This window comes from Podarcis erhardii (assembly GCF_964252035.2).
Source record: "Podarcis erhardii genome assembly, chromosome: 3".
Taxonomy (NCBI): domain Eukaryota; kingdom Metazoa; phylum Chordata; class Lepidosauria; order Squamata; family Lacertidae; genus Podarcis; species Podarcis erhardii.
The window spans coordinates 78,556,396-78,570,652 of NC_138507.1; the positions used below are offsets into that span (position 1 = coordinate 78,556,396).

At 41.7% G+C, this 14,257-nt stretch overlaps 1 protein-coding gene and 1 long non-coding RNA gene across 19 annotated transcripts in view; one reads left to right on the forward strand and one right to left on the reverse strand.

Annotated features, from left to right (window-relative positions):
- The window catches only part of RYR2 (ryanodine receptor 2), a 253,156-nt gene extending 250,746 nt beyond the window's left edge, over nucleotides 1–2,410 (forward strand). For all 18 annotated transcript variants that reach the window (XM_081856307.1, XM_081856320.1, XM_081856322.1 and 15 more), the window contains one exon: nucleotides 1,099–2,410. In XM_081856307.1, the coding sequence (XP_081712433.1) occupies nucleotides 1,099–1,194 (96 nt within the window). In that variant the 3' untranslated portion in view covers nucleotides 1,195–2,410. The remainder of the gene's footprint in view (nucleotides 1–1,098) is intronic.
- Nucleotides 1–14,257, reverse strand: part of LOC309338890 — a 56,146-nt gene that overhangs the window by 29,654 nt on the left and 12,235 nt on the right. Inside the window, exon 3 of the long non-coding RNA XR_014155090.1 lies at nucleotides 189–381. This is a non-coding gene — a long non-coding RNA (uncharacterized lncRNA). The remainder of the gene's footprint in view (nucleotides 1–188; nucleotides 382–14,257) is intronic.

A 14,257-nucleotide genomic window follows, 5' to 3' on the forward strand; every position in this document is an offset into this window, starting at 1 on the left:
TCCACTAGATGAGAAAATGACTTTTTGTTACTTTTGATAGCTATGTAAAGTTTCATTTAGAAGCATTTTGAGAGCTTACATCAATTTCGATATTTTCTTTGTCTCCTCTACTACTTGTGTTAGTTTGGAAGGTCACATTTTAACTTTTTAATGAATTCACAAACATTTCAACTTCTGGTTCTTTCCACTCACCAAAGTTATGGTATGTCATGTAGAAACTGGGGGATTTGCCACCTGTATTCCTTTTTGCTGATGAATTGTTCCAGTCCAGCAAGGGAGATTTAAACATTCCATATACGTATGTTCATCTAGATGCATATCCTGTATCCATGCTGCTCTGAACATCAGTCAATTGACTGGATGGTTTCTTGAGTTCTGGCCCTTTGAAAAAATACAAGCATTAGAAAATTAAGAAATGTTATTACTCATCCATACATAATATTCATTCCCCCTGTGGAAGAAACCAAGATAGATTTTGTAAAGTCCTACAGAAGCATATTATCCCATAACAAAAATTGTTGCTTTTGCTATTCTAGAGGGAGAGATACAGTATTGTATGGCTTGCAAGAGGCTTAATTTTATGGTGCTGTGTACTGGATCTAGTCCATTTATCTCCAGAGCAGCTCCCAAGACCTACAAAGGCGAGGATAATAAAGAAATAGGGTCCTGGCTAGACAACACTATACAACAACAGAAACACAGACTTGGATAACAAAGAAATAAGTAGAAATGCTTAAAGTATTTATAATGCTTCTGCCTCATGTAAAAGCAGGAACGTACTTGAGATTGCTTCAAGGTGATGGAGTTATGCTCTGAAGTAACTACATACCTGTCTTTGGGTATGGGGGGGGGGACACTAAAACCACCAGACTGTTGTAAGATCATGGAGAAATACCTTTCAGATAAGGCTAATGATCCCTTCTCTATAAAGTTGAATCAGTGTGTACAGTACGTATTTCAGCTTAAAAAGCTAGGTTTTGATCATCCTTTCAAAATCCTTCAGACTTGCAATAGTGAAAGTTTTAGAGTAAGTGGCAAAAGTCTTTCAAATGTATTTTAAAAGTAAGTTCAACTATAGTTCTCTTCTGTGTCTTACAGGAATCCTACGTATGGAAAATGTATCAAGAGCGATGCTGGGAATTTTTCCCTGCCGGTGACTGCTTTCGAAAGCAGTATGAAGACCAGCTTAACTAATTCTAGTTGAGGACTATCTCTTGAGAAACCATCCACACCTCTCTCAACTCCTTTGGGAACAGTTACCAGATTTCCCAGATCTGTTAAGCAGTGTGCTGTTTGGAGCACCAAAGCTTTTTTTGATGACTCAGCTGTCCTTTTTTCTTCTATGTTTGCTTTGAGAACAATGAGAACTTAACTCTGGGAAGAGAAGAAAAAATATCCCACACAACAAATCCCCATACATAACATGAACACACGCACACAACAAGAGACTCGACAGCTTTTTTTCTCTGAGACTGCCTGATGATTACCTTAACTAAGAGAACACACGTGGGGTAATGTGATAGCCACATTCATTCAATCTATTTATTTCATCATCCTGGAAGGACCTCTGTAGTTCACGGAGTGCTGTAAAGGATTGTTGTGGACACTAAGTTGTGGGGAAATAGTGCCTTACTATATGTAGGTTGAGCTATGCAGAAGATGAGTGCATGATGACATCTTATTTTCTTTATTTGTCCTCTCTTTCCTCCCAGTTAATATTTATTTTGTCTTCTGGAGGGGCTTGGGAGGGATTTGGCTGTGCACACCTTTTAAATAAGACTATGGCGTGTCTCAGGATAAAAAGTAGTTTTTTTCTCATTAAGCTCAGTTCACAGGTATCTTCCTCTTTATCTCTTACACTTATTTTGGTAATGCTCTGATGCAACACTGCAACTTTATGAAATCTTTGTATGAAAACAAAAAGACTGCAGAAAAAAACCTTTAAAAAGAATAATTTCATTGCATGTTTATTATGCAAGTTAAAACAACAAAAAGCAACCTTCTGAAGCAAGTTGATCAACATGAGAAAACATTCACGATAATATTCATAGTAATAAAGTGTTGTGGGCTTTATTGTACATTTGAAACCAGTGTCATCAACCCACTATGTATATGTTATGAACTTGCCAGTAGTTTGGATTTATTTTCTTTTTGTTGTTTTCCTTTTTGTTCATTTTGCCATTTGTGATCATTAGTGGAATTAAGGTTTTTCTTAGGTCAATTTTTAAAATCCAAGGTGAAGCAATATCCATTCAGGGATTTCATTATTTGCATCATGAAACACCAATGATGTGTACATCACTCCATTTTGAGTCCTTTTTTGATTGTAATGCCAGTCTTTACAAATAAAAGGAGAGATTTGGAATGGAAGCAAGGTGCATTCGCTGTCACTTCGCTTCTTTTTAACAGAGGCTGTCAGTTTTTCTCTAAAGTTATTGCAACAATTACCCCCTTCGTCTTCATAGCATCACTGTTGTTCCTTCTGTGTTAGTGAATGTTCCAATTTAAACCCAGACCACCACTTTACACTGAAGAAAATCTGCTTCTTGATCACACTCACTTAGCTGTAATAAAAGGTTTATTCCAACCTAGCTTTCAAATCAAGAGAGAGTTTTGTGGCAACTTAAAGCCTAATAAAATTATTAAGGTAAACCTCCCAATTGAGAATAATACTTTATGTGGACTCTAGTCCATAAAAGCTTATACCATAATAAACATGTTTAAGGTGCCACAAAGCTTTCTTGTTTCAGTCGCAGCAAACTAACACAGAAACTAGCCTCTGGAGCCCTTTAAATTTATGTAGTAATACTCAAGATAATTAATGGCTGTACATATAAGCAATTATCTGAACCAGTTAGTTCTGCATATCCCTTTCTTCTAAGCTACACTAAATTGCCAGCAAAGTTTTGTTTTCTACTCCACTCCAACCTTTAAAAAGGGAGGCAGGAGACAGTAGAAACAAATTAGAAATCTAGTAATGACTTAATCTAGTCTTAGATCTAGCTATCTTGTGTTAGGGCTGACTGAATGAATTGGTCTCTACTGTGAAAAGGCTAGAGTGCCTAGCAGTGAAGTTCTTTTGAGAACTTCCCAGAAGACACAGTGTTAATTAGACTGTTATTAATCAATGCTACAATATCTTTCTTAGTGTAGGATTTTATCTTGGTGATAAACCCAACTGCTAAGCAATTTATGCATTATAGATACCCTTTGTCATATACAAAAACACACACAGCAGGAGATAGGGATCACTACTTAACAATTTGCTTTTCCTTGTTACAAATTTATCATTTGCTCACACATTTGGGATTCTTCTAAGCAACTATACACTCCCCAAAATGTAGTATCTTCCTGATTGTTTAAAACATCAAGCAAACCTTAAGAGAATCTTGCTTGCTTTTTAATTAGTTTTCATCATGGCAATTTGCTGGAGCATCATTACTCCCATGTTTGGTAAAAGTAATAAGAAATAATCGCACACCTTAGTTATTGAAACAAGGAGTGATTAGACAATGAAGATGGGACAGGCTGAGGCTGCTTTAAATGGCAGAGCTGTGAACTGTGTGTGTAGGCCTTCACCAAATAAATCCAGAGCCTTAGCCTTTCCACTAATGGCGAGAATGTCTGTAAGGTGACAGCGTTTTGGGGGAAAAAAAGGTGAAGTCATGCATAGTGAAAGGCATCTTCTGGAGCACTGAAAATGTTGGCTACAATGTGTGCATTGCCATGGAGGGGGATTTGATGGGGGGGGGGGGGTTGTCTTTGCCCATTGGTCAGTTTCTTTTGGTGACAACTGATGGCTGGTCTGGGCAACCTCATCCACATGGTTCACATAGCAAAACTCCAAATCTCCTGCACACAACAGAAAGAGATTTGCAATCCCAATCTAGTTTGGTTTACAAAAGGCATTCCTGCACATGTCTGCTTTTCATCTTCAGTTTCTGATTCAGCAAATGATACCTAAACAGAAGCCTTACATATGCAGATATGCACAGCTAGATGGGTATAATCCTGAACAGCAAGTGAATTTTAGACTGTTGAGCATGGTGCGCAGACTACCAGCTTTTTAAAATGGCTGTTCTTTGTGCATTTATTTCCAATATTTAAGCCATTTCTTGATGTCTGCAGTTGTGGTGCATGCTGACTTGCACCTGAGTCAAATTACTAACATTTCCTTTATACCTGAATAAGCTTTTCCTTATTTAGCCCTAAGCCATCTGGCACACAGCTTCTACAGCCTTCTAAGACTAATTATTTTCGTTTCACTTATGACCTTGAGAAGATTTATAGCTTCCGATTATCTTCCAAGATTTTGTTTTCTGGATTACATCATATTTTGCATAGAATACATTCATATTTGATAAAAAATATTTCTAATATCATCATGGCCTTTGATAAAAGTCAGTATCTTACGTTTGTTGGTTGGATGAAACTAATACTGATGTTCAAGGTGTCTTGAAAGTATTGAACTGAGGGTTAGGATAATAGTGATTTCACATGTAAATGAAATTCTATGTAAAAATAATTGAAAAAGCGTAAGCATGATCCCACTTCTAAGGCAAACCATCTCTGTACTGTCTCTGTCTCTAGAACAGAGTTATGCATCTGAAAAAGTAATAATAGTAGACAAGCAATTTGTAGGTAACCAAGGTAAGTGGGGATTTGTAGTTCATGATTTAAAATTGCAGTTCTCGTTATGCTGTGAAACACCGGTCTTGAAAGACCTACATTGGCTCCCAGTACGTTTCCGAGCACAATTCAAAGTGTTGGTGCTGACCTTTAAAGCCCTAAATGGCCTCGGTCCAGTATATCTGAAGGAGCGTCTCCTCCCCCATCGTTCTGCCCGGACACTGAGGTCCAGCTCCGAGGGCCTTCTGGCGGTTCCCTCACTGCGAGAGGCCAAGTTGCAGGGAACCAGGCAGAGGGCCTTCTCGGTGGTGGCGCCCGCCCTGTGGAATGCCCTCCCATCGGATGTCAAGGCGATGGACAACTACCTGACATTCAGAAGACATCTGAAGGCAGCCCTGTTCAGGGAAGTTTTTAATATGTGACATTTTAGTGTATTTTTTATCTCTGTTGGAAGCCGCCCAGAGTGGCTGGGGAAACCCAGCCAGATGGGCGGGGTACAAATAATAAATTATTATTATTATTATTATTATTATTATTATTATTATTATGGAGCAAAATCATTTGGCCAACAGGGCAGGTATGTTTAAGAAATTATGACTAGTGTGCCCTGCCCATGCTGGATAGCAGATTGTCTCTGTAGTGCTTTTAAGCTTTAAATTCCTCTGGATTTAAAAAGTAGAATGATTTTAGGCATATTCAGCTTTGTAGATCTATTGAAAGGGACATGTAGACAAGCCCTGCCTACTCAACAGGGAAGGTCTCCAGTGGTTTTTTTTTTACTCACTTGCTTGAACCTCTTTGTGATCAGGGCTCTCTAACTGTGCAATGCACTCCAGTTGCATTCAAGCAAATATGAGTAAAAGCTCAACATAGGGAAGTTTCAGAACTCAGCAGGTAGGGTCACAAACTCTCAGTGATGTTGGGGGCAGGGATCATGTGCATGCTCCTGCTCCCATTCAGAGTTGCTTGGATGTGCCTTCTGAGTAGTGCTTTTATATTGTTTATCCTCTCTCCTCTTGCCCAAACCACCAAGTCTCGACATGGTGCCTAGAGAACAACTTGCACCTAAATATCAGCAAGACAAAGGAGATGGTGTTGGACTTTCGGAGGAAGAGAGGGGAACTAGCCCTGTTGTATATCGGGGAGAGGGTCTCTTCCTTTAAATTGCTGGGAGTTTACCTTAGTGAAGACCTCACTTGGAAAAAGCAATATAACTCAGGTGGTTAGGAAGGCCGAGCAGAGACTCCATTTCCTCAGGGTCTTGCAAAAGAACAATGTCAAACAAAAACTGATGATCTTCTACCGGTCCACAATAGAAAGTGTCCTTTCATACTGTATTGCAGTGTGGTACACTGGTTTGACAGCCACAGACAGGAAGTCCCTACAGAGGGTGGTGAATGCAGCACATGATATCGTGGGCTGTACCATGAGTTTGCTAGATGACATCGCAGGAGACCGCTGTCTCAGGAGAGCGAGGAAAATTCTTAGGGACGATTCACACCCCGGCCACCACCTCTTTAATCTCCTCCCTTCGGGCAGAAGATACAGAAGTATAGTCAGCCGCACCAACAGGTTAAATAATAGTTTTTATCTGTGGGCTGTTGGGCTGCTGAATGAAAAAAAATAATAGTGGTGCAATTCACTTCTGACAAGCACACAGAGTGCGAACAAGACTGAGTGTATGTGGGGGGGAGGGGGGCTTGTTTAATTTCATTGCACACAGGTGATTTAGTGACAATAAAGGTTTATTTATTATTTATTTATTGTTCTCAATGGGAGTTTTGCATACATACAGAAAGCTGCCCATGGAAACAGCAAAATTTCCCACCATGCAGTTACATTTGAATGTCCTGTACCAGCAATTTAATCCATGACACTTTGTATCAGCATCACTTTGGTATACTATACTGAACTACACAAAGAAATTAAAGGTTCATTTAACTTTTGATGTATGCTGTAGAAGAAAATCCTGTTCCTAGGTTAGTACAGATGCTCTGGGAAATACAGCCGTAAGTCAGAATTTCTCAAAGCATCTGTACTAAGCTGGGAATAGGAATCTGCTGTCCAACATGTGCACTGCCATGACATGTGTGTTATTTCTCCCAAAGTATATTTATTATAATTGCTCGGACAGAAGGACATCTTCTGTATCCATACTAAGCACTGCTCTGTCGAAAAAGAAGACCCCACAGCATTATGACTTGAAATTTTGCCTGCTGTTAAATTTGATAAACTTTTTATGCAATGGTGAGCTTTTGGGAGTAATATCAATATTCCAGAATGATTGGTCATATTCTTAAAATGTCCTTTGTTACAGTCTTTTACTGAGCCACCATATGGATAGAAACCTTCCTCTGACTGTAGAAGTTACTGGTTCAAATGAGATCCACTCTGGTGCATGTTACTGGAACTTGGTAGTTATCCTTACCAATAGCAGTGGCCTCCCCCATGGGAAACTAACCAGTCAGCAATCACAGACATTCATGCTGCTGAGAGCCCGGGTATCTTCAGAACCACCTGGAAACTGATGCCAGGAAGAATGGAAATTCCCCTCACTGCTCAAGCTCTCACAGCAACAGACCTGTATTTCCTTCATGGCTCCCTCCAACTGCTTTGGGGCTTTCCTTTCACCCAGAATAGACCTGTCGCTGCTGTTACCCACCGACTGCCCTTCTTTCTGCAGCTTTGACTTGACAAACACAGTGGTAGTCTAGGAATGAGGAAAATTAAGGCCACTAAGGAGAATGCTAATAGGGAGAAGCAGTGATGACACTTCCTGCAAAAAGGACAAGGTGAGAGAGGAGTCATTCTACAAGGATGCCCTCATAGAGGCTGTCTGAGCCAATGACTTCTACAGACAACAGCTTCTCTTCATGGGATGGCTCATTAGACAGATGCCATTTGAATTGGGGCTCAGAGCGTCAGTAAAGATCTGCTTGAGCTAGTTTCACAGACAGGCTCTGCAGCAATCCATCCAGTATAGAAAGGGGGGTTGAAACGGCAAAAAAAGCAAGTAATGCTTTACATTTCATAGTCAAGTGAGACTTAAATGTCAATAACCTTTTTCAAGGAGGCCATGCAACAAAGGGACATAGTGTTGTAAGAGTCACTGCCTCTTCCATACATTTAAAATAAAAATACAAAATGATCTGTCGTTGCTTATTTACAGCTGTTATAGCACATGAATCCATAGCATAAACTTCATATTAGATTTAAAAGAAAACCAAACTGCAGAATTTCCAGGAAATGCCCTGTTATTTCCTGCTTAAAGTGTTTTCTTTCCCCACCCACTCAAAGTCGAACGTTCCTGCTCCCGAATGATCAAAAACCAGAAGTGAGTGTTCCGGTTTCTGAACATTTTTGGAAGCCAAACATCCGACTTCTGCTATTGTTTCCAGCATGCCTGCACAATCGGAAACCAATCGGAAGCCATGCCTTGGTTTCCGAGCGTTTTGGAAGTTGAATGGACTTCTGGAACGGATTTTGTTTGACTTCTGAGGTATGACTGTACTTGCTGGCAATAGCATCACTCATGCAGAGCAAGTGAAGTAAATGCCTGCCTAATGAGCTGCCAATTGTAGCTCAGTTGCTTCAAATGGCAGCAGAGCAGTCAAATGAAATAGCACAACTAAAAAGCCACTATCACTGCCTTCAGCATTTATCATGGTAATCTCTGCTGCATCCTTAAAGGTAAAGGGACCCCTGACCATTAGGTCCAGTTGTGGCCGACTCTGGGGTTGTGGCGCTCATCTTGCTTTATTGGCCGAGGGAGTCGGCGTACAGCTTCCGGGTCATGTGGCCAGCATGACTAAGCTGCTTCTGGCGAACCAGAGCAGCGCACGGAAACGCCATTTACCTTCCCCCCAGAGCGGTACCTGTTTATCTACTTGCACTTTGACGTGCTTTCGAACTGCTAGGTTGGCAGAAGCAGGGACCGAGGAACGGGATCTCACCCTGTCACGGGGATTCGAACTGCCAACCTTCTGATCGGCAAGCCCTAGGCTCTGTGGTTTAACCCACAGCGCCACCCACTCCATCTTTAACCACCCTCAAAGAATATTACCAGAGGAGATGCAAAAAAGCAGCACTTTCAACTTTTACAAAGAAACCCATTCACCCTATCATAGTTCCTTTTCGAGGTGTTCCTGGTGCCACAGATACAGTAGGCAGTGGATTCTCCTTCCTTGGAGGTTTTTAAACAGAGGTTGGCTGGCCATCTGTCATGGGTGCTTTAGCTGAGATTCCAGTATTGCAGGGGTTGGACTAGATGACTCTTGGGGTCCCTTCCAACTCTAAGATTCTATGATTCTACAGTATAAGGTTTCCCCAACCTGCACTCAAACTATTGACCTTGCTGCTTCATTGCAGCCAACTTCCTAGGAAACAATGGATTAGGTTATGCTTTGGCAGGAGACCGTGTTTTTGTACCTTCCACAGATCAACTAGGTCTAGGGTATCGATAGGCCCTCCAGACATACCAGCTGCTTTATATCGAATCAGACCTTTAGTTCATCCAACTAAATACTGTTTACTCTTGACAGTCAGAGGCTCTCCAGGATGTCATTACCTGCTATACCTCCTGCATGCAAAGCATGCATTGCTCCCCTGAGGTATGGTTCTCCCCCAACCCCACACCAGGAAAACCCCTTAGAAATCAAGGATCCATCACTGTAATAGTGCTTAAACTCCATAGAGGAGTTTGATGGCCTATCAAAACCCACGAGAAAGATAGAGAGAGAAGCCATACGTCTCTCCAGTAACTTCTATAACAAACTATTTAAACTAGTCTAGCCTCTGCTCTTGCCCAAGAAAGACTGGTGATTGCCCAAACTCTCACCTGGGACCCAAAACCAACAATCCTCCCAATTTCATGTTTGAAGCAGTCCTTACTCCCCTGGGAAGAGATGCAGATTCACTACCATCAGAGATTTGAGAAATGTAGCACTCCATGAAAATAACCAATAGGGTCTTGTTTTCCTCCTCATGAGATGATTGCCTCAGCTAGGCTGCATTTAGGGAGAAATCGTCCTATGTCTTAAAAATCTCATGGAAACCTTGTCGTTGAAGAAGCCCAATGGGCGAAACAAGGGTGTATCCTGATAACTGGTCTATCATCAGCTGCCTGATTGCTACTAAGTAGTTCTGTTTGTTACACTCTCAATACATAGGACTATGCAGAAGGCAAGTTCGTTTGTTACACTTTTAAGACATAGGATGATGCAGAAGGAAGATATCAGTATGAAATAGCATTGCCAACAAGAACTGCACGTTGTAATTGTTGGACTTGACAATCTTTGGACTTTACTATCCTTGGACTTTACGACAATAAAAACATTTAGAAGGTTAATAGTAATATATGTTATTGCCATCAGGAACAGTGCTTTGCAATTTTATGATATGACGATTAGATCACATTTTTATTATGTATAATGTTATGTTACTTTACAGCCAGTTACGTGTGTGTTGTGGTATTCTGAACATGATTTACGTAATGAGGCAATTGTGGTGTGTGTTGACCTAGATCTATTTGGCAGCCATTCATTCTTTTTGCTCTGCATTGCTCCATCACACTCCTGGTCCAATCCAAAAATATTTTAAATAAAGTCCATTCCACCTTGGTCAAGGGGGGAGGGCATAATAAAACCTTGTTAAATTCCTTGTTGAGCATAAATCAAAAACCTCCCCCCTCTTTTCTGTGGTAAAAGACAGAATAACATAGCAGCGGCTATGTTTCATTTTGCAGCGGAGGACAAAAATAAACACCATTTGAAAACCATATGAAAGCACCAAGCACCTTGTCCTCCCCTTCCTTTCCCTTAAAAAACCAAGCCCAGTCCTTTCGGCAGCTGATTGATTGCAGCTCACTGGCATATGTCGGTCCAGAAGAGCCTCTTGATTAACGCCAATATTCCAAATTATGGAGAAACCAAGCACAAATCATGTCAGAGATGGAGGCTCATCCATTGCAGGGACACACTCCCAGGTCACACTAGTTCTGCCTTTCAAGTTGGCGACACGGGCTTGAGTGGCACAGTGGGATGCAGTGAGCTCTCCAGACCCCACTGGGGAACATGGCCAGGATTTTTGCCTCATAAATCCTGGCTTCCCCCTGCCTGAATCTCCTTGTTGCCCACAATGGGCAGCAAGGAGCAACAGTCATTGACTTGTGATGAAAGCCAGAAACCCGGTATCTGAATTCTCTTTGAGGCAAACATATAGCGGATGGAAATCATGCTTCTAATAGTTGCTTTTTTACTGTCCAGGATTCATTGTGATCTTTGACATCTAAATATCCTGCCAAAGTGGGCTAATGAGAGATTTCCCAGTTTTATATGCTTACTTAGATTCTGTACTTAAGAGGTTGTGATCCATAAAATCACAATTTAAACAGTTGTGGCTGCCTACATGAAAAGCTTTCAAATAGCTGGGTAGTGATGAAACTTCACATGACAGTAATAGTCAAGATTGAGGGCAGAAGGAGAAGGGGGTGACAGAGGACGAGATGGTTGGACAGTGTTCTCGAAGCTACCAGCATGAGTTTGACCAAACTGCGGGAGGCAGTGGAAGACAGGAGTGCCTGGCGTGCTCTGGTCCATGGGGTCACGAAGAGTCGGACACGACTAAACGACTAAATAACAACAACAATAATCAAGAAATCTTCTTAACACTTGAAAGATTCATTGATTATTACAATACGATTCTGTGTTCAGAGGCTACTTCTATTTTCTCCAACAAGATGAATTTCAGCACAATCTCCATCAGGCTCTACTCATCATTGTAAGGGTTTGACTGAAATAAAAGAAGCCACATTGGTGATGTCACAATAATTCCCAGGTTCAACTTCCAGTGGTTTGGCCAAGTGTTTCAGATGCTCCTTAAGTCTGCTTATCCAACTGCCAGTAATTTCTCCAAATGGAAATAAAGTTCAACAAAATCAGATTTCTATGGGGTAGTCAAAGAATAAATAGATGCAACTACATGTACATTATCTTGCTTAAACTCAGATAATTGTGGGCAAAAGCTGCAAAGAGCAGTGGTGAGACTACAAAGTCTGACCCCTAGTAATGAGTTTGGAGAAGCCAGTGTAGGATGTCAAATGAAGAAGACATTTCAACCCCTCTTTTCCAAATTGGCAAGAAAGATACAAGTAAAAGCTGCAGTCTTCACACAGGCACTAGATGATGCACTATTAGCAGTGAAAATGAATGCCAAGCAATCCAGTGTATAAAAATAAATTTAAAACTTCATGGAGGCATCCTCTGTCAATTTTACACATCACTTGGGAAGACAGGCGAACTAATATCAGTGTACTGGAAGAAGGAAAGATCACCAGTGTTGAAGCAATGATTCTTCAACATCAACTTTGATGGACTGGTCATGTTGTGTGGATGCCTTATGATCGTCTTCCAAAGCAACTACTCTATTTTGAACTTAAAAATGGAAAGCGTAATGCTGGTGGTCAACAAAAGAGATTTAAAGATTGTCTCAAGGCAAATCTAAAAAAATGTAGTATAAACACTGACAACTGGGAAACACTGGCCTGCGAGCGTTCCAGTTGGAGAACAGCCTTTACCAAAGGTGTCATGGGCTTTGAAGACTCTCAAACTCAGGACGCAAGGGAGAAACGTGCTAGGAGAAAGGCACGCTTGGCAAACCAATAGCCCCACCATGGAAGGACATGTGGATCTAGAATTGACCTCCACAGTCACTTAGGGACTCATTGTTAAAACTGTGTTTATGGAAGACAATCTTACTCGGCTACGAGTAATCGCCAAAGAAGAAGATGTAAAATGTCAATACATATGCAATGTCCATTCTCTATACTGTACATGTTTGCACAACTGCTCTTTCTGAATTAAATATACTAAGATATCATAAGATGCTTGGAATAGCAGATATCTAAGTGCAGTATCCAATAACATATGGCTCAAATTCTATAGAAATAAAGGGAGTAGTGTCTTACACCTCTATAGGTGTTTTTTCTTTTGTATCACAACATAATTATATACACACTACATTAACATTAAGCTTACAACATGTATTGGTGTGAATCGGGAAATACACACAGAAAAGCTAGAAAGCAACTGCAACAGGTAAGACCATGAATCAAGTATCTTTATTTGCAATCCTAAGACTTGGGGGGGGGGTGTAGAAGTGAGGGTAGAGGAACACTTTTGCACTCCTCCATCCCTTTCCACTGTTGATTAAAAGAAACCCAGAAACAATCAATGGACTATTCCCTGGGCTGGAGGCACGTCTGGAGAGGCTATGGATCCTTCAGATCCATGCCTTCTCTTTTTCCTCCCTGAGCAACCCTCCCCAGGCGCACACCCCTTTCACCCTAATAATGTTGAGAGGGCAAGGGCCATGGTGGTAGGAAGAGAGAACTGAAACAGAGATCTCTTTCTCTCTGAAGTTAGTGCACCCTTAGAGAGGGAGAGCCAATGCTTCCTATGCCCTCTGGGACACATCTGAGGATACCTAGAATAAGAAGAAAGACATCTGAATAAGCTATTTCCAGGCTGCCCATTATCAGCCATCCTCACACTTAGAAAAACCACAGAGTTGGTGCGGCAACTTACAATCTGCTAAGGAGAAGCAGGAGAAGTGTTCCCAGCACTTTGAACTTCATCCTCTAAAGAGGGAATCTTATGAAATAAGAAACCCAATAGTCTTACTCCATACGAATTGAAAACCACTAGATCAGAGCCAGTAGTAGAGGGCAAACATTAGCACAGACAATTTAATCTGATTTGCAGTGTTCTTACTAGCCTAGGTGTAAAGGTAAAGGTACCCCTGCCCGTACGGGCCAGTCGTGTCCGACTCTAGGGTTGTGCGCCCATCTCACTTAAGAGGCCGGGGGCCAGCGCTGTCCGAAGACACTTCCGGGTCACGTGGCCAGCATGACAAGCTGCATCTGGCGAGCCAGCGCAACACACGGAAACACCGTTTACCTTCCCGCTAGTAAGCGGTCCCTATTTATCTACTTGCACCCGGGGGTGCTTTCGAACTGCTAGGTTGGCAGGCGCTGGGACCTAGCAACGGGAGCGCACCCCGCCGCGGGGATTCGAACTGCTGACCTGATGATCAGCAAGTCCTAGGCGCTGAGGTTTTGCCCATAGCGCCACCCGCGTCCCTCAGCCTAGGTTAGGATACCCGCAAAAGAATAGCCTTCTCTAGCAGTGAAAATCAGGGGCAGCAGTCCCTGCAAGGGAAACCTAGAAAAGATGGCCAACCTGCCATTGCCAACCTTTAAGACAACCGAGTCAAGTCCAGCTCCTTGTAATTGGAGTCTCTGCCTCCTAAAGGTGCTGGAAATCACAAATGTGGAGAATGCTGCTGTGCTCAGGGGTCCTGCTTTTAGGTTTCCCATCGGCATCTGGTTGACTATGGTGAGAACATGATGCTGGATGGGCCATTTTCATTTTACCATAACAGCATATTCCCAACCTTTTTCATACAAATCAGATACAGATGGTGTGGCCTTCGCTTCTTAGCATAATTCTAGCAGTAGTTGCCATATATGAGCTTAGTTCTTCATGCTGCAGTCTTACGGACCTATTTACATGGTTTAACAAGAACACAACTGAACCCAGGAAACTTCATACCCTAAGATTTTAATTATTTA